This window comes from Hirundo rustica, chromosome 3 (genome assembly GCF_015227805.2).
Source record: "Hirundo rustica isolate bHirRus1 chromosome 3, bHirRus1.pri.v3, whole genome shotgun sequence".
Taxonomy (NCBI): Eukaryota; Metazoa; Chordata; class Aves; order Passeriformes; family Hirundinidae; genus Hirundo; species Hirundo rustica.
The window spans coordinates 44,855,734-44,875,021 of NC_053452.1; the positions used below are offsets into that span (position 1 = coordinate 44,855,734).

A 19,288-nucleotide genomic window follows, 5' to 3' on the forward strand; every position below is an offset into this window, starting at 1 on the left:
CTACTAAAAGACCATTCTCACTCCCTCAACTCAAGTTCTCCAAATGCCGTAAAAGAGTATGAGAAAATTATTTCTTTAAAATACTTATGAACCGTTAAAATTCTTAATACAGATATGCAAACAACAGATCACATGGAAGAGTGTGGAAACCACAGTAATAAATACAGGATTTGTATGGAGCGGTCTAAAAAGAATTTTTGAAAAAAGAAAATTGTTTGGACACCTCATCAGAGCAGCAAATTATCATTGAGAGATTTAATGCAAAGTGAAAGGCTCTGCTGCTAGAATTCACAGGTCAGTGACTGATACTGACACAGCACTAAAATTTTTCCAAGAATGCAACAGATATGGGAAGCAAAGAAGACAAGGTTGATAGAACAGTCCATCTTACTTTGTTTACAATTTTATTTATAGTACCTACACTTGACTTTGGCTATTCCCAGAAAGTAATTAAAGCCAAGTGGATAGTTCTGATTTTCATTTTCACTTTTTCTTTCCTATGTTCTTAAAAAGCTGTCACTGTTTTAGCAGAAAGCAAAAAAATTTTCATGGTTTGACTTCTCTAGAAAATGTTAGCACATTTATTCACCACTACACTCTCCTTCACATGCATCTTTCACAGCTACAGTTTCACAGATTCCAGCAATGAAAACTTTCAACGTTTCTAAAAATAAAGGCTTACTTACTGAGCATTTGACATACAATCACAATTTGATAGCTGATGTCTAAAATTTCCTTCCTTCTGACAGCCAGCTTTTAAATAGCAGGATCTAATTTCCCCTTTAGAAAATACAGAGGGAAAAAATGTCAGTTCAGCGATCATTTGTGTACACAAGAAATTTATAAAATACACATTTTAGGTCAAGCATATTTATAAATATAATATTTTTCAGTCTGTACATTAGGCTCATTTTAGATTTCAGAAAGTAAATTTAACATTTGAACAACTGAAAATCTGGGACAAATCAAAACATGGAAGTCACAGTGAAAATTTAAAAGGCATATAAATTAAACACAAAGCACATCGATTAATGGAAGTTCACCATAAAATGTGAAATCAGATTTTCCTCTTTCCATTCACAAAGGTGAGGTCAGGAGCTACAAGGCAGCAAAATGTTCAGCTCCTCCACAGCCACAGCTCCTCCCTGTTTGCAGAGGCAGCACAAAGCCAAGGGTGGGTGCTGGCTGACCCAGAGGCTGTGTCACCTGCCCCACTGGTAGTGCTGCCCTTCTGCCCACAGCACAGCTGCAAGCTGCCAGCTGGGCCAGGAGGAACAGGCAGAAAAGCAAAGTATCTCCAGGTCACAGACCCAGTACCATGAGCATTCACTCCATGCTGGTTTTGAAGCCAGCTTTAAAGGAACTTTTGGGACAGCTGTCTTTCAGAAGTACAAGACAGTACCTCACAGGATACTACACAGGACTCAAACCCATCCCACAGCTTCAGACTCCAAGAATAGCTTCAGAGCAGTAGCATCCCAAGCATATGCATGGGGCAAGACTAGGTCACTCAATAATTTTCTTTAAAGGAGCAGCAGATCACAAATTACAGCAAGCACCACCATACTAAGAGGTCAGTCTGAGCCAGCTGAAGAACAAAACTGTAAAAAGGAGTCATATTTTGCCCAGCCAGGTCAGTGCAAAACTTCTAGTCAGGCAGAAAACAACAGGCGTTCTTCTGACAGGACAGGAGTTGTCTTCTGGCCTAGCCAGCATCATTTGAGAATGACATTTGGAAGATAAACTTCAGGCACTTGAGTCTGTGATAGTCATTGGTGGATTTGGAAACTCTATCTATTTAAATTACTAAGCCTTTTTTTTCCCACACACACACAGAAAAATATGCAACCAGTAACAGACAAGAGAAATATCCTTCCAGGACATCTGAAGTATTTAGAAATTTCCTCATGCATTGCAATTATCTCAAACTAGATAAACTCACCGTTTTCATCTATGAACACATGCATTGCATCCACGGAGAGCTCATCTTGCACAGATGCCTCAGGTCCACTTATTACTTGCAAGACAGAACTGTCTTGCTGAGAAGTTACTCGGTAGATTATCTGCCTTTGCCTGCTGCCCTGGTAACTTGACACAAAAATGTTTCAAAACTACTATGAGGAACTTTTTTCTTGTTCTCAATAAAACAAAAAGAAAGAGAGGTTAATTAAAAGTTTATGTCATTCTACTCAGTGAAACAAAACAGCTTACATCATATCTTTGAAGTACAAAATTGTAAAGTAAACTGGCCTTACAGTGCTGCAAATTTGGCAGACTCTGGTAGCACCGGACTAGTACTAGCACGATCTTGGCTTTGTACATCTGATCTTTCCTGTTTAGGAAGTTGCTCACAGTGCTTTTCTGTTCCCACCATTTCTTCTTTTCTCTCCGTCATCTGGCTATCTGGAAAACAGGGCAGTGAAGTGGAGCCACTCTCCACAGATGACTTTCAAGAATTTCATTCAATAACTACTGAACAAGAGCATCTAAAAATGAAAATCTAAACCACTGCAGTATTTGCTAGTTTTATAGAAAGCACTACCATTACTTAATACAACCACAAATCTGGATGAGGAGGTACTCTGACCCTCATGAATGGGCTGTTTCAAGAACACACTGTGTGAAGTAGAGGACAAACAAGAGAGAATTTCTGCTTTGCTTCCCCTATTGTTTCAGAGGGAAGCAATCTGTTCCTAATCTAGAATGGTGAGAGGCTGCTTCCTGGGGGCTGTAATTTGTTCCCAAGCTGTGTATGCTGGCACTGCAAAAGCAGAAGCACTGGCCCATTCCCCTTTTACAAAAGGGAAAGCAGCACCTTTAAAGGAAATAGAGCTCTTGGACAGGAAAGCAGATAGCTGCCTAATCCCTCCACCCCACTGGCCACACACCTGGTGCAGGACAAAGGGCAAACTGGCAAAACAATTTCACAGCAGATTATCCTATGCTTGGAAAATACAGAACCACATATTTAAAAATACACATTAAGTATTTGTCCAATTTCTAATACTTTGAGTACCAATTATATTTATATTACCTCACATGTATGTCATTTATTCATATAAATTCATGTTGTGTACAACATATGATGAACAGTGAAATATTTTTCAACTGTGCTTTGTTTATAAACAAAAAAAAATTATCTGTTAGGGCTTTAAAGTGCAACTAAGACAGTGATTTCATCAGCACCCTGTGCAGTTGCGCAATTAAACACTTTAAATGGAAAAAAGAGGTGCTTGTTGGAGATGCCTCAGTTAAGTCCTGTAGCTTTTTGCACCGACTGAAGTGTACTGAAACACACTTACCCAGACTTCCTGGAATATCTGCTGTTTAAACACTGCAGATCAAGGAAAAAAACCAGAAATTTTGCCCCACTGAAAATTCCATATCCTAAGCCATATTTCTCACCAAAATAATTACCATCCCAACCTGCAAGAATCACCAGTCAAGAAACAGTGGTGTCATATCTAAGCCAGTCTAAGGATAAAACAGAATGAAGGCTTGTAAAGAGATGCTTTTATAAGGTCAGCTGATAAAACTGAAAACAGTAAACAAGTTTTTGCATATGCAGACATTTCAGATCATCTATCTTCCTCAAACTGTATCAGCTGATCTACCAACACATTATTTCTATAAACAAACCTACCTTCAGGAGCTAAAACATCTCTACACCAGTCTTAATTTACAGGACAAAGCCCCCTCACACCCTAAAGCCTGTGCTATAAATATAATGAAACAAGCCCAAGTTTGGTACAGGGAAATATTTTGTTGTACATGCAGGCAAAATTCAATAAGTCTTCGGTCTATTTTATTCTATCTTAGGGAAGGGAAAAAAAAAAAAAAAAAAAAAAAAAAAGGACAGTTAGTGGAAGACACAACATTTTTTTCCTTTCCTAGTTAAAGATTTAAACTCCAGGTTAAGCAGAAACTGTCATTACTGAAGCACCCCTTTAATGATGTAACCATACCTGTGGGTGGTGATGGAGCCACAGATACCTAATCAAAATGACCTTCCTAAAGGCTTGGGGTGTTCAAGCTGTAAGAATAATTGATAGAGATCAGAAACTGTGGCTTAAATAACCTAATTGGTCCCATAGTGCCCCAAACTAGCTTTAGGGCTGGAACAATTAAAAAGATTTTTTTTATATATATATATATCTGATTATCTAGTGGTTTCAGAATACACTTCTCTCTTTTCCATTCCAAACCACAAGCCTTGCAGACTTCTTTTTCCTGCTGTGGTAAAGAGTCATAATAACAAAAGCTTAAACATACTGCTTCTTACAGGCTTTATATGCCAATCAGACAATACCATGGTGATGAGTACTTCCAGCACAGGAAAAGTGGGCCATGATGGCTTTGTGACCTGTTTTCAAGGTTATTACTCATCTTCCAGGTGACTTACACCTCCAGTACTTAAATGAAGATAGAGGTGTCTAGACTAGGAGTGTCCTGCCAGAGTATGCAATCCAATCGGCTCTACGTCACAAAACGCTCCCTGCACAGAAATTGTGCTGGCAAAGCTCAAACACCAGGAAAAACCTTGTCCAAGTGCAAGAGCAGACTAAAGAGGACAACATGGCAGTGTACTTGCACTTTTCCCTGAGCCATTTACCCTTATCCACTGCTCCACACAACTCCAGCGCATGCACGGCTGGGCTCACAGTAGTATCAAGATCAGACCTCGGCTCTGCAATAACCACATAATTTATCTTGAAATTATAATGCCACATGATTCAAACAAGTGAGGTGTAACTATCAGGACTCATGGCTAAATCAGTCCTGGTGCAGGGTGATTCAGAAGAGTCCTGCATAAACAGCCAAGTTTTGGTCTGTATACCCTTTTCCTATTTTGATAGGACACAAGACACAAGCTTAAGTTATCGTGGTAAAATACTTACAAAAAAGAACAATTCTTATATGTCCCATACATAAGATACTATCAGTAAACATTTTTTCTGCACTAAAGACTTTTAGCAGCATGTCAACGTTACTTACAAGTATACCATCCCAGTGCTGACAAATGATCTCCTAATTTAAAAGCATTAACAGTACCACAATTTCTTTTGCCGTGTAACTTTTTCACTTATAGAAAAGATTTTAAGCATCCCAAATCATCTTTACAGACAAACCTTGTTCTTCTCTAGGAGGAGGCTGCAAACAATTTCATAGCTAAAATGAAACACCTTTTTACATATATTAATACAGTGAGTCCAGAGGAGGGCCACCAAGATGATCAGAGGGATGGAACCTCTCTCCTGCAAGGAAAGGGTGGGAGAGTTGGGTGACATTTCAGCCTAGAGAAAGCTCCAGGGAGACCTAATTGCAGCCTTTCAGAATCTGAAAGGAGACCACAAGAAATCTGAAGAGGGACTTTTTACAAGAGTGTTTAATGATAGAACAAGGGGGAATGTCTTTAAACTGAAAGAGGGCAGGTTTAGATTGGATATTTGGAAGAAATACTTCACTGTGAAGGTGGTGAGGAACTGGTACAACTTGCCCCGAGAAGTTATGGATACTTCATTCCTGGAAGTGTTCAAGGCCAGGTTGGATGGGGCCCTGAGCAACCTGATCTAGTGGAAAGCACCCCTGCCCAAGGAGGGGCAGGGGCAGTTTAAAATTTTAACCTTTTCTATTAAGGGCCCTTCCAACCTAAACCACTCTTTGTGATACACTGATAGTTGGTTATTATGATTACTGTATTTCAACCTTAAAGTCGCCTTATTATTAGGTAATTGGAATGAAATTTTATTATTCTGTAACTTTCCTCCAAACATTTTTACTGTTTGTAGCCCCTTACCAGAGTCTTCCAAACCTTCTTCCTCATCTTTTACTTATATATCCCCATCCCAACCTTCACTGCTCACTCCTGTAAAACAAAATGCCACTGCTGTCATAATTTCAAACACCATCTGGTTTGAAACCTGGGCAAGCAGAATTAAGCTAATTAAGCCTGTCTCTCTTCTGTTCATTAATTGCTTTGCTACAGAATCCACTTTCTTCAACAACATTATGTTCCAAAACAGAAATTTTCACGTTAAAATATATTTGCTGCCTGTTCAGTCACAAAGAAATTATTTCAAATCAGTCTATGCTTTTGGTAGTACCAGCATGAAACTAAAGCTCTACGAGCTGTGAACTGTGCCATTCCTATATGTGGATCATAAATCCTAAGAACATTCCTAATCCTTTCTTCACCAAGTGCTTTAGCAGAAACATCTAGCTTATGCACTTTATTCTCTAACCCAAATTTGCCTATTATGCCACAAATACATTAAAAGAAAAAACTGACATTTAAGTTGGTCATCCACCAAACAACAGGAATGCCAAGGGAATACAACACTGTCCAAGAATTGCTACAAGAGGTCAGCATGGACACTGAGAAAGCACATGGCATTATCCATTAATGAGGATTAATTCTGAAGCAACAAGAAAAACAAGCAATAGGCATTGCACCTGCTACAGGAAGTGACTTGTTCAACACAATCTCCTGTATCAGCAGCAGAGCTAGGAATAAATAGCCTAATCATTATACCCACCAATTACATTAGTAGCCTAAGAATAAGCCTAATCATCATACCTACCAATCAGAATACAGACCTCTGAAATAACCTCATATTTTCCTTGTAGATGTCAGACTTGTCATCATACATACTACTACCTCTTCGACTTAAAGACTGAAATTTTAACATTTTAACCTGTCTAGCCTTACACATGGAGCACCAGATTCAGAGAACCAGGTCCTGCACACCAGTTCCTCCACATCCAAAGAGGTGCACCACATGCAATGCGGCCCCTCTCTGGCACAAGAGTCCGGGATGGTACACAGCTGCTCCAAGAGATGAGCTGGCACAAGGCAGGGCTTAATTTCCTAGGTGCTACACACCTGCCAGCAAAATCACCTGCTGTCACTTCCCACCACAAGTGTCAGCTGCACTGGTGACTCAACACACACAATTCGTCTTCACCATGACTACATGGCATGTGATAGTCCTCTTTCTCACATGTAAGGAAAAAAAAAAAAAAGTCTAAAGATACCCACAGGAGTATGTTTTAGTTTTTTATAGGAGAAGGGTAATTGCTTGGGATCCAGAACAACTCACTTGAGGTTGTGGTTTGTGCACTGCCCAGAATGATGAGTACCTTTTCTAAAAGGAGCCTAAAAAAACATCTAAATTCAGGCCATGCAGTCCTGGTTTAGTTTCTCCCGTGCCAGTCCCCACCACTCCCACGGCAGGCTTTGCTCCCTGGGTCATAATAGGACTGCCTGTCCTAGATTACAAGCCAGCTGTGCCAAAGGGGACACACAGGAGGTTTTGCCCTGCATAAGTCTGATGCACAACTGCTCTTACTTGGTTCAAGACACATCAGAGGGACCCAAACCTGCCAATAAACCCAGATTTTCTTACACTGCTCCAAGACTGAAAAAATTCACCCTACAACACACTTTCATCACATGGGTGATACAAGTGTGATTCAAAAGTAAAAGGATACTGGTCTGAAAGTCAGTTTTAGCAACAGTACCAGTGGCATTTTCTCATAATCTAGAAGAGGTGGAATGGCTATAGAATAGCTCTTAGAGCTTTTATATCCTGTATTTTAACAGGTTAAATCTGGCACCCTCAGAAATGTAAAGAAAGGTTTTCATTTTCTCATACTTCATTTTACCAAGCTGTCTACTGTCAAAGGCTTATGTGGTCAGGATGATAACTATTCTACATCCAAAGAACACAAAGTTCTGTGAGGGGCCACCCACAAAGACCCATCCATGACATTCACCCACTTGCCAGACTGTTCTGATGAGCACTTTTCCCTACCTTCCACAAATTATGTAAAATGTCAGCTTTATTTCGCAAAGCTCTGAATATCCAGCTTTCCAGGAATTCGCCATGTTTTTCACATTGCCTAATAAAAGTCTTTCTGGGGTGCATTTCATGCTCATTTGGACCTGACATCTATTGCTAACTTTTGCCAATTAGACAGTTTGCAAGGTTAAAGGAACTAAAACCAAACAGAACCAACCTCCTCCCTCAAAACAACTGGTGCACAGCTTGACTCTGTATTCACACACACACACTTTTCTTAACAACCACTCTAATGTGGGAATAATGTTTATTCAGATCTGTTCCAAGATACTATATTATTAAAGCATATTTGCAATTGCAAGGCTGTAAACAAATTAAAGGTTTTCTCATTCCTAAAATTCAGTCTTGCTAAGGGGAAACTGCCAGTAATGACAGTAATTTATTTTAACAAAGAGCACATTCTGACTAGGCTGAAAAACAAAGCCTACTTGCTCTTAAAAATAACTGCCTTTGAACTACCTCTCCCAAGCTCAATGAGTTCAGATTGAATCTCCTTTTTCCCACAGCACCAGTTCAAGGTGCAGAATCCACAGCTGCCATCCCTGCTCCTGCCATCCCTCCTTTCCAGTCTCTCTTCTGTTTTAGGATGACACTTGCTGAGCCCACACTGCAAACAGAGAAATTTAATTACACCTGCATACAGCTCAACTTCACTATCTCGCAAAAGTACAGACTTAAGAAAATAGAAATAGGAAGATTTAGAATAGATATTAGGAAGAAATTCTTTACTGTGAGGGTGGTGAGGCACCAAAAGAGACTGCCCAAACAAGTTGTGGATGTCCCGTCCCTAATGCTCAAGGCCAGGTTGGATGGGGCTTTGAGCATCCTAGCCTCGTGGAAGATGTCCCTGCCCATGGCAAGGGTTTGGAACGAGATGATGTTTAAGGTCTCTTCCAAACAAAACCATTCTGTGATTCTATGAAATTCAGTTCAAGCCACTAAATGAGAGCTTGGTTTGAGGGAAGAGCAGAATTCTTCCATTTCCTCATGATCTCGTATAAGAATCTAGTTCATCAGATCTAAAGCACAATAACTACACACATGAATAAGTTCTGGGGTTGGGGTTTGTTTTCACTGTGGAATCTGAATCTGACCTGTTCTGATCATACATTGCTTTCTTTCATGCAGCAATCTTCCCTGTTCATATTATCTGAGGGTACTTGTCTGAAAGGCCTTTCTAGATTAGCTGCACTCTCTTTTTTAGTTCTCATTTAAACTAACTTCTGAAATTCTCTTTTCCAGCTAAGTCATATCACTCAGAGGTACAATCATCATGGAAACACTCCTTTTTATGGCTGAGGAACAGAAAAAAAATCACAATCTGCTTGCTGCACCCCTCATGTTGCTGTGTGCTGTTGTTCAGGTAGGTGACTCTGCACCCCAGGAATCCAGCAGGGCTCAGCAGGCTCAGGTGAGAAGCAGGGCTTGCTCAGCACTTGTCTTGGGTAACCAGAGCACTGACTGGAGCCAGCAGGGCAGGCTGATAAACTCGATAGAGAAGGACAGAAACTGCAGTGAAGAGCAAACAGCCTGAGAAGGCGGGAGAGATGTGTAAGATACACCAGAAGAGAGGCAGCAGGTCTAGGGAAAAAAAAACAACTCACTTCTCCTGTACTTACCCTCCCCTCAGCTGAGAGGAGGGTAAGTACAGAAGTGAATGCAAGGTGGGGGGTGGCAACAGCTTTGGGTGGGCTCAACAGAAAACCTAAACCAGCAACAGTGTGGATTACTAGGAAAAACAGAAGGAAAGATGAGTGTACCAATATGAAGAGGAAGACAAATAAGGAGGTAGCACAGGAGGGGAGTGCCAAAACTGAGAAGGGATGACTGAGGAACTAAAGGGACAGAACTAGAAAAAGTGGATGAACAAATGGATGCAGGTGAAAGATGGAATGAGATAGGCGTGTAATACACTGACTAGGACAGACTTAGAGAAAGACAGAATTAAATGTAAATGGAATCTAAAAGAAAATGATACACTAAGATAATCCTACTTACTTCTTTAAGAAGATAAAAGCACATATTTCACAACAGTTTTTAAAAACCTTTTAAGTCAGTTGGGCATTTTTCATTTAATGGAAGGCTCTTGCATGAACAAGCTGGTGGAAGAGGGAGCAGACAAAACAGGAGTACCAAGCCGCTCTTCTAGGGTACCATCAAGTTTGCATGGAAGGTAAGAAACTAAGTATTGAGATTGCATCCTCTTAGGATTTTTAGAAACAGATTATAGGATCTAAGGTAAAACAAACATTTTGGAGAGGGGGAAGATACAGGTTGTCTTATTTTACTTTGACTCAGATCTTCGAAACAGATTGCATTGACCACTTGGGGAAGTGCCCCAAGATTGCATCTGCCTTCACTGTACTGTATCTCACATCCTCATTAAATGGCCCCACTAATTTTGCTGGAGGGCTGCTAGGGACACTACAAACAACAGCCCTTCCCAATAGAAAAGGGTCACTGAGTTCAGTGACAGCTGACAATGCCAATGTTGATTAAAACAAGAAATTCCTATAGAAGAGCTATAAATTGTACTGCATATAGGTTTTTAAATTAGCTGATTGATTTTGTTTTAAATAAAAGCCCTCTTGACTAAATGGAAACCTGAATGGGAATATACTATTAAATTAATATACTACTAAAATACTGGGGGCTTTCACTGAAAACAGCCACCAAACTTTCATCCTTAAAACGCAAATATTTTAAGTGACTGAAAATCAAAACTCTTACCTATTGAGAACAAGTACATGATTTTCCTTTTTTTTTTTTTAATTATAAGCCAACCCACAACCATTCAGGAAGTATAGAAACATATGTATATATGCACACACATGTTAGCTAAAAGTTGAACCATCTCCAGTGACAATTCCAGCTTTCATACTTAGAGGCACACAGGCAACTCCTCAACATGCACCTAGTAAGATGTGCAAGGGCAGGTGTAATGCTACAGCTATATACATTTTTGCATGATACTTCTGGTATTCCAACAATCCATGCAAACCATTTTAGTACAGAATACCAAATACATAATGGATACCTACTAAGTTTATCACAAGGTTTCCTAAAGGAAGAAAAACAGTTCTTCAAGAAAATAAAAACATTAAAAAACTGCAGGTGACACTATCACACACTTTCACCAAACTACTCTGTCCCACTAAGTCCAGCCCTACCCCAGCCCTATTAGCAAAACCAGTCATCCTCTGGGAATTTGCCTTACTGCAGATATCCAGCTAAACTGCTCTAAGTAATCAAACTCTTCACAACATCCTTATTCTAAAAGAATTGTAATCCATGCATAATACCTCCAACAAGCCCATTTTCCTTTGTCGTCTCCATTTTGACAGTGGATTGATTAGATGTCTTCATCTTTGAGGTGTTAATAGATTCCAAGAGGGACACAAATTCTAGAAAATTAGATTCATTGGGCATCTGACCTTCTTTAGCTTCTAGATCCGATTTAGAGGTTGGTAAGGTCTTTTCTTTGTCAGATACCTCCACAGAATTCTTACTTAAAAGCACATCTGTCCCGCTGTCTACGCTCAACACCCGCATGTGCCTCTTTTCGTGAGCAGTTCTACAGGACTGCGGATCCAGGTTATGCAGGTCTTCCTTAGAACTTAAATCCACAGTCTGGACATTTTCCACAGCATTTTCATGATTTGGATCTGAACAAGTGTTAGTTTCTAGAGGTGTATTTGCTGGGTTGCTGAGGTCCTTTACTGCATCACCCGATTCATAGCCAGAGCATTGGTTGGATGACAGCTCTGCCCTCAACATTTCTGGAGTTCTGTCACTTTCACTAACTTCTGAGCAAGGCTTAGCTTTACTGTCATCAGATAGGTCAAATGTGATAACAGGGATTCTGAGCTGTTCATTAGTTTGCTGACTTGACCAGCCTGCCCTAACTACACCAGAGTCAAGGGCTGAGCTTGTTCTCTCACTTTCCAGGGCTTGTAAGTGGACAGAGCCTGGCAGGTCACTGAGGGTGGTGTTTGGTGTAGTACTCATTGTGATGACAATTTTAATGGGTTCACACAGCTGCTCTCCAGGAAGAGAATTGTCCAAAACTGCAACAGCAGTCTCACTGTTTGAGCAATCAAGATCCTCATGGCTATTACCAGCACTGCAAGAATTTTCTATCTGCTCGTGCTCTTTGGTTGCAATGGCATTGCACTGTGGGCAGCTGCTAGTAAAGCCTGCCTGTAGTGATCCATCTGGCAATTTCTCTCTTTTGTAGCTTTTAGGATTACTTAAATGGTCTGAAATAACTGAATTTTCACTGTCCCATGGCTCTGAAGAAACTCCAGTCCTTAAAATATCACCTTGTGATGAAGAAATATTGGAGAAGTTTTTAGCTACGTCTCTGTCCACAAGAATATCTTGGGATCCATGGTGGCCACAAGGCTGTCCATTCACTCCATCACCAGGAAATGTTTCCATAGCAGCTGGTTTTGTTGCTATTGCTGATGTGGTGACACCTGAACCAGAGGTGGTAGAAACAGGTAATATATCTGCTTTGTTACAGGGTGAGGTAGATGAAACTGGTGGTGTAGCCTGGTCTTCTAGTACCATAACACCTAAGCAGAAACAATTGGGCATTAGGTTCACACGAACACTAAGCATTATTAAAGTACGATCTTCAACCAACAGAAGGTGATCCAGAGCAAAGCAAGCACAGATGACATAGCTGATTAAAACAGTTCCAAAGGAAGGAGGGTTTCTTTTTGGTAGCTAGATATGAAATACTGCAAAAGCAAGATAGAACCCTTTCAAGTCAGGACAAGTGTAGCAGCATGTCTATTCAAATAATCAAAACAGCTGAAGAAACAGCTAGTTTCAAAATCAAAATGTTTTACAGAACTATCTCCACTTAGGGAGAGGTGAGAGAAAGAATAAGCTAATGATGCAGGTTTGCTATATCACTTTCTGCAGTTCCTAAAAACAGTCACACAGGATATGGTGATCAGCCTTAACAAAAACAAAATATTATTTAAAATATTAAGACATCTCAAGCATTGGAAGTGTGGGCAAAGTAAGGTGCACTGGAATATACAGCACAGAGCTAAAGGCTGACAATCACAGCAGAAGTCTACAGCCAGATGTTCAAGGGCTCTAAGATGCAATTCAACTGTTAGCTTCCTAGTTTAATGCTTTACAGAAGCACAGAGCTTCCCAAGAATGTGGGGCAAGGCTCTTTCATCTCCCTATATCAAAATGGGGAGAGCTATTTGCACAGCCCTCAAAAGGCTGCATCCCAAACAGCTTGGCTGACAGCTCAGAAAGCTTAGTCTGTTAGAATAGCCTTGAAATTTAGTTCTGGCTCTTCAATTCAGATCCTAATAGGAGGCACAACACAATCTGCCATGGGGTCCCCTGTGCCATTACTTTTTGTGCCAAGCAATGATTAAATAACAGTTTAAGGGGATTTATAAAGCCTTTAAAATACCTCTAAGATCTTCAATAGTTTCCCGTGTTGGCAGGTCCTAAAAAAATGAAAAGAAACACACAAGATTAACATGGTCATTTATTAAATTCTGTTGGGAAAAAAAACCATCTATCAACATAGCTATCAACAGCTATCTAATCAAAGGTTAATTACAGCATTGGTAAGCTGCTTAAAATCACTGAAATTTGAACACGTACCTTCCACAAAATACAAGGAGTGAGTGAGGGAGATGGTTGTAGAACCGTCATGCTCCAAATTGCATCACTGCAAATGCGTGTAATGTTTGGGGAGGGGAAAGAAAAGGAAGATGTACTTTAAAAAAAATTTTGCAGTGCCTAATCCAGAGACTTTTTTTTTTTTTAATCAATAAAGAATAGAATGTGTTCATCTGATCCATTGTTCCAGCCACGTGTTTCCAAAGCACAAGAATTAAAAGTTTGGCCTCTAGCATTGGTAAGTATTTCTCAGTGGAAAACTAGAGGACAGAGACATTAAATTAATATAGAAACATTCAGATTCCAAGAAAGCTTTGAAGGTCATTTAGTCCAAATCCCCTCTGCCATACACACACTCAAAGCAGCTACAGTTTGAGCAGGTGGCTCAGGGCCATCTCCAACAGAGCTTTGAAAATCTCCAGATTTGGAGATTTCACAACTTCTCTGGAACACTTCTTCCAGTATTTGACCACTCATTTGGTAGGGGGGGAAAAAAAAATACCAACCATCAAAAACCAAAACAACCTCACACAAAAGACATTAAATGCAACTGATCTAATTGTAGCTTTCCATGGCTACAACTGTTTCTCACCCTTTCACTGGGCCCCTCTGAGAAAAGGGTGCTCAATTTGCTGTGTATCTTACTATTAGAAAGCTGAAGACAGCAGTAAGCTCTTCTCCTATGCTCACAAAAGAGTTTAGCCTTACAAAGGCTAAAACATCCCATCTGCCTGTCCTCACACATCATGGTCCTCAGCCACCTTGGTGGCCTCTGCTGGGCTCTCATCAGCAGGTCAATGTGCAGGGGAACTAACTGGGGAGCTCAAAACTGAACACAATACCCCTGAGGAATACTTCAGGAGTTTAAATTCAACAGCCTAAGTGCATAATTAAGAACAAGACACTGAAAAAAATTACTGTGGTTCTCTTCTGACTGACAGGCATCAAAACCACGAGAAAATTATTATTATTTTCTAAAATTTCATGGTGGTATCCTAGCAGCAAGAACAGGAGACTTGGTTTGACAAGACCCAATCTACATGTTTGGGAGCAGGAGACTAGGATGAGATCCCAGGAAGGCATAGATTTGCAGAATGGACAAATACCAGAATACTGGAGAACAGGACAGAAACAAGGTGAAAAATATTTTACCTCATTAAAACAAAACAAAAAAACAAACAAACAAACAAAACAAAAATAAATAAATCCAAACACACCCAAAAACTATTGTCTGTGAATCATACAGATGCTACAAAAAGGTAAAAACACTCCAGGAAATGAAGAAATCATTCTGATTCAGACCAAGATTTTAATAATTTCTAGTAAATAGGGATAAAGGGTGGGTGTGGAGGAATATGAAGACAGAATGAAGTATCAAATAGCCACTTATTCAGAAATCACTAACCATCCTCTGCACTGACTGAGGTGGGAGTCCTGTAGAAAAAAATAGCATGGCATCACATAATTAAAGATGTTATCACAGTATGCAAGGGGAGTAGCTTAAGATTACACAGACAGGGTTACTCTGTTCCTTAATTTTTTTAAAACTTCTTCAACTCATCATGAGTGTTTCCTATTTTTTACTTTAATAACATTTACATACATCACCTTCATCACATCATAGACCTTTGATTAATTAAGTACAGCCAATGGCATTGAGTGCACATATACGTACTTTTAACTCCTGTAGACATCTCCTAGATTTAAATGGCTTTTATGCTTCGCTTAAATACTGAAGAGATGTTTTCGGTTCATTTTATAAGCATGAATCTACTTACACAAAACCAAATTATTAATGCTTCAGGAGCACATCCCTTCAGAGGCAACAAAATAATGCTGATTGCATTAGCCTGTCCCTCCTCTCAAAGCAGCCCCAAAAAAACTAGTTGCCCTTGGCAAGATTTACAAAGGCCACTTGCTATCTATAGAGTAGAGAGAGCCCTCTTAAGAAGTGCAGCATTATGTATGACAGTTTCAGCTCTGCAAAGCCAAACATTTAGGACAAGGCTGAATGGCAGCAGTAGATGCATGGAATGACCCTTCCTGCTCAGAGCAGGCCTATGTCACAAGCAGTGAGTACCTGGCAACACAAAGCTGTGTGTGGAGAGCTGCGGACTGCACGAGGTGAGGACACAGCTGGAGGACTGCACATACTAACCGTGGCTCCAGGTGAGTCCTGTGAGTGTGGAGCCTGCACTCTGGAACTGTCAGGAATTGTCTGGGTAGAGTCATTCTGGCTGGTCTCACCGACGACATGATCCCCCGAGTTATTGCTGAAGGAGAAGCACACGAAAGATAAAGCAATGCTTCTTACCACAGGTCATCACAGCGAGTCTGGGGAAGTAGTTGAGGAATAAGAACAAGATGGGAAGAAGTAAGAAGTAGCACAGGCACAATGAAGTAACAGCACTTTTTTCCCCTCCAATGATGAAAGCACAGGGCTGTAAAAATACTGTAACACCTTTCTGCACTTACTTCCTCCCCAAGGCAACTTGATAAAAACAAAAGAATAAAAAAATCCACAATGTAAAACAATTATGGTGTCCTCATAAGTAGAGCTACAAGAAATACAGCGACATCTCTTCAACCTCCCTATTCATGCATACTGCCATTTGCCCTGCCTCACACACACGCAGATTTACTGGCACAAAAGGCTATTTGAGGCTTTTTCCTTAGACATATGATAATCAAAAGCTACTTCTTTCACAATTTTTGCTTTCTAAGCCCTTGAATACATAAGCCTTATCCAACTGCCCTTTTATTTGGAAACTTCCCACAAAACACCTATTTCAAACACAAGACAGAGAGTACTAATATAATAATTAGACCAGAAAATAAAATTTTTGTTCTGGTCTAGGCAAAGCAAATGTACAGCCATTACTAATTTCATATATTATATGGCAATTTATTGATCAGTTCCTTAGTGGATACATTAAACTATCCACTAATTCCTTTTACACATATGTTCTACTAGCTTTTCCATACATATAAGCAGGTATTTTTGGACAAGATTTACTATCAATAACCTACAAATATTCTCTTTCTCAGGTATGATACAACAAAAATTCAGTTTAACAAAAACAGAACACAAAAAAACCAAACAAACAAACCCTAGAAAAACACCATAGTGAAAAGTTGAAAATCACGGGGTTGGGCTTTTCTACTTGTTCATGGGGTTGTTTTTTTTCACCAAACATTTATTTTTAAAGTTCCAAAGCTGTATATAAGATATAAAATTTGTCTGGGGGTCTCTAATGTCTTTCCACAATTTTTTTTTTTTTTTTTTTTTTTTTTAAGTTAACTGGCTTCAAAAACTTGTTCAACCAGCCTGCCAACTATCATCTGTCTGTTTAGAAAATTCTGTCATCCATCTAGTCAAATTAATATTAAATGCCTTATTTTCTGACCAAGTGCTAAATAATGGATTGTTGTGCATATACAAATCAACCTGGGAGGAGCAGCCATGTGATTTAACATGCAACTTTTAAGTCATTCTACCTTTATTTCTCAGCCAAAACAGTCTGAAAGGCATAACCCCATCTAAAATAAAAATATCTTCTGGTTAGTGACACACAGGCACTTCTCAGACCTTGACTATCCCAGCAAAATCACTGACAGGAGCATAGCACAGATGCACACGTGTTACTTTGTGCAAAGACGCAGAAGAACACTAGCACAGAGGAACACAAACTATCTTGATACTACTTAGCTGGCACAGAACCGGCAGTAGCAACTACAAATACATCAAAAAGTACTTTAAGTTCTTTTATACAGAGCTCTCTGTTGAAGCTTGTTGGTAGTTTTAACAAAGCTACACAATTTAAGCTTGCTTTGGACATTTCTATGCTTCTGTCACTTTTAGATGTACCTTATTTCAGCATTTTTCACACCTGTCATAACACTTGGTATCACTGAAAGCCACTTGCCAGCTTCATTTGTTTGCATATCTCAAGCTTGAAAAACCAGCAGGAAAGGTCTCCATTTATTCCAAAGAGTGTAAAGTGGAATATTCTACCAATACACAAATCTGGAAAATATCAGTACTAGTCTTTATCTTGCTACTGTTTTTACCTTTAATACCATCACAGCCTGGAAGCAGCCTCACTGATTATACTCATCAAAGACTAATAGTATTTGGCTCCTCAACAGGGAAGCTACAACTACCTACCAAATGCCCCTGAGAAATAAAAGCAGTACTAGTTTTCCTCATGAACATGTCCACAAAAGCACCATAAGCAGTCACAATAAAACACAAGGGGGAAAAGCAACTAATGCATCTAGCTGTGATATGAGGGAAGCTACAACAAGCACACAAAGGTAACACGAAGTTGCCTTAACTTCCAAACCCACGATATTAAAGCATTTTCTTTACCAACAGGTGCCTCCACTTCCTTGCCTCTTCCCAGCAGGTAAGCACAGTAGGAAGACAAAGGAGCAAGCATTTAAGGCTTCCCCAAAAAACTTGTTCCAGGTTTTCCTCAGGACCTGTTAGCACCTCCAGTACATACCCCCTCTACCACCTTCATGGTGCTCAGCTGCTGCCCGACCTCTGAATCAGGTGCAGCTCTGCCTGGTTCACCACAAGAACGTTTCAGCTACCCAGCTGAAAAGTACTAAGCAAGTTTTTGAAACTGTCATTCATCATAGAGCTGTAAGGAATATTCTTGCGTTCAACAGACATTTAAGCTATACAGGACCAAGGTGCAAACTCACCCATTTTACATAATGCGCCAGCAACGCAATGAAAACCTTACCTACAATTTGAGGACTGAACCGCTTCTCCTTTTTGAATCTCTGTATCTTTACTTTGCCTTCCATTTTTTCTTGGGAGCTTTTGTTGAATTACTTCGCCTTTATCAAACATAAGGTGCAAACGGTAGCTGATCACCTTTATTACCGTGAAGAAAACTGTCACCGAGCTGCAGTACACAAAAACTGTCACTGCATTTGCTGGAAAAGCCTACAGAAAGAAATAATGAAGATACAATGATAAGAGCTTTCTTTGAGAAGATGCTGTTAATTTTTTTTAATTTTATATATGTATTGAGTTTTGCTCACAGCAAAGGCTTAAGGGTTTCTTCAAGTTTCAAACCATTTCACATGATCTATTCTTTTTATTATCTGTGGATATTATTTATTATCAAAATCAGCAAAATCTCACCATTGACAAACCTTATAAATATTTTTAAAATACCATACTCCCACTCCCATGTTAATGCAGCTGCAGCCTTTCCTAAACCATGAATTCATAAAAATACAGACACAAAATGAAACATTAGTTATCTACAAATGGGAAATCTTTAGAAAAAAATCTGTCATCTTACCACATATGTCAGTTATGACTCAATAGTAAAACACTGTGGTTTGATGTCCATTTTCTAATGCCTCACAACATGTTCCCAAATACCTTAACCACTGAGGAATTTTAAATAATTAGTCAGGACTAGTCAAGGCAAATGAATAAAAACACAGTGAGGCATCCTGTCCTGGCTGAGGCTCGAGGAGTGAGCGACTGGTTGTGTGGTGCTTAGTTGCCAGCTGGGGTTAAACTATGACACAACCTCTTTGAATGCTTTTTCTAAAGTACATAATTGTTAATTTGCAGCTGTCTGTGATCTGTTTGCTGATCTGTGATAAGCACCACAGCCCTTAGTCATTAAAATTAATTACAGTTCAACTATAGTCTGTAAAGTTCTTTCACAGACATGACATACTAACAACTTTTTAATATACAAATACTTCCTTACAGGAAGGGGCAAATCATA

At 39.6% G+C, this 19,288-nt stretch overlaps 1 protein-coding gene across 7 annotated transcripts in view; it reads right to left on the reverse strand.

Annotated features, from left to right (window-relative positions):
• Positions 1–19,288, reverse strand: part of PCNX2 (pecanex 2) — a 150,328-nt gene that overhangs the window by 125,613 nt on the left and 5,427 nt on the right. For 5 of the 7 annotated variants that reach the window (XM_058419568.1, XM_058419567.1, XM_058419573.1 and 2 more), the window contains exons 2-9: positions 18,278–18,483; positions 15,682–15,796; positions 13,309–13,345; positions 11,165–12,439; positions 3,303–3,426; positions 2,256–2,399; positions 1,943–2,088; positions 687–780 (exon numbers count right to left, since the gene is read on the reverse strand). In XM_058419568.1, coding sequence (XP_058275551.1) covers positions 687–780; positions 1,943–2,088; positions 2,256–2,399; positions 3,303–3,426; positions 11,165–12,439; positions 13,309–13,345; positions 15,682–15,796; positions 18,278–18,483 — 2,141 coding nt within the window. Of the gene's footprint in view, positions 1–686; positions 781–1,942; positions 2,089–2,255; positions 2,404–3,302; positions 3,427–11,164; positions 12,440–13,308; positions 13,346–15,681; positions 15,797–18,277; positions 18,484–18,847; positions 19,052–19,288 lie in introns of those variants that run through there. The other 2 variants (XM_058419570.1, XM_058419569.1) reach the window with 2 other exon arrangements.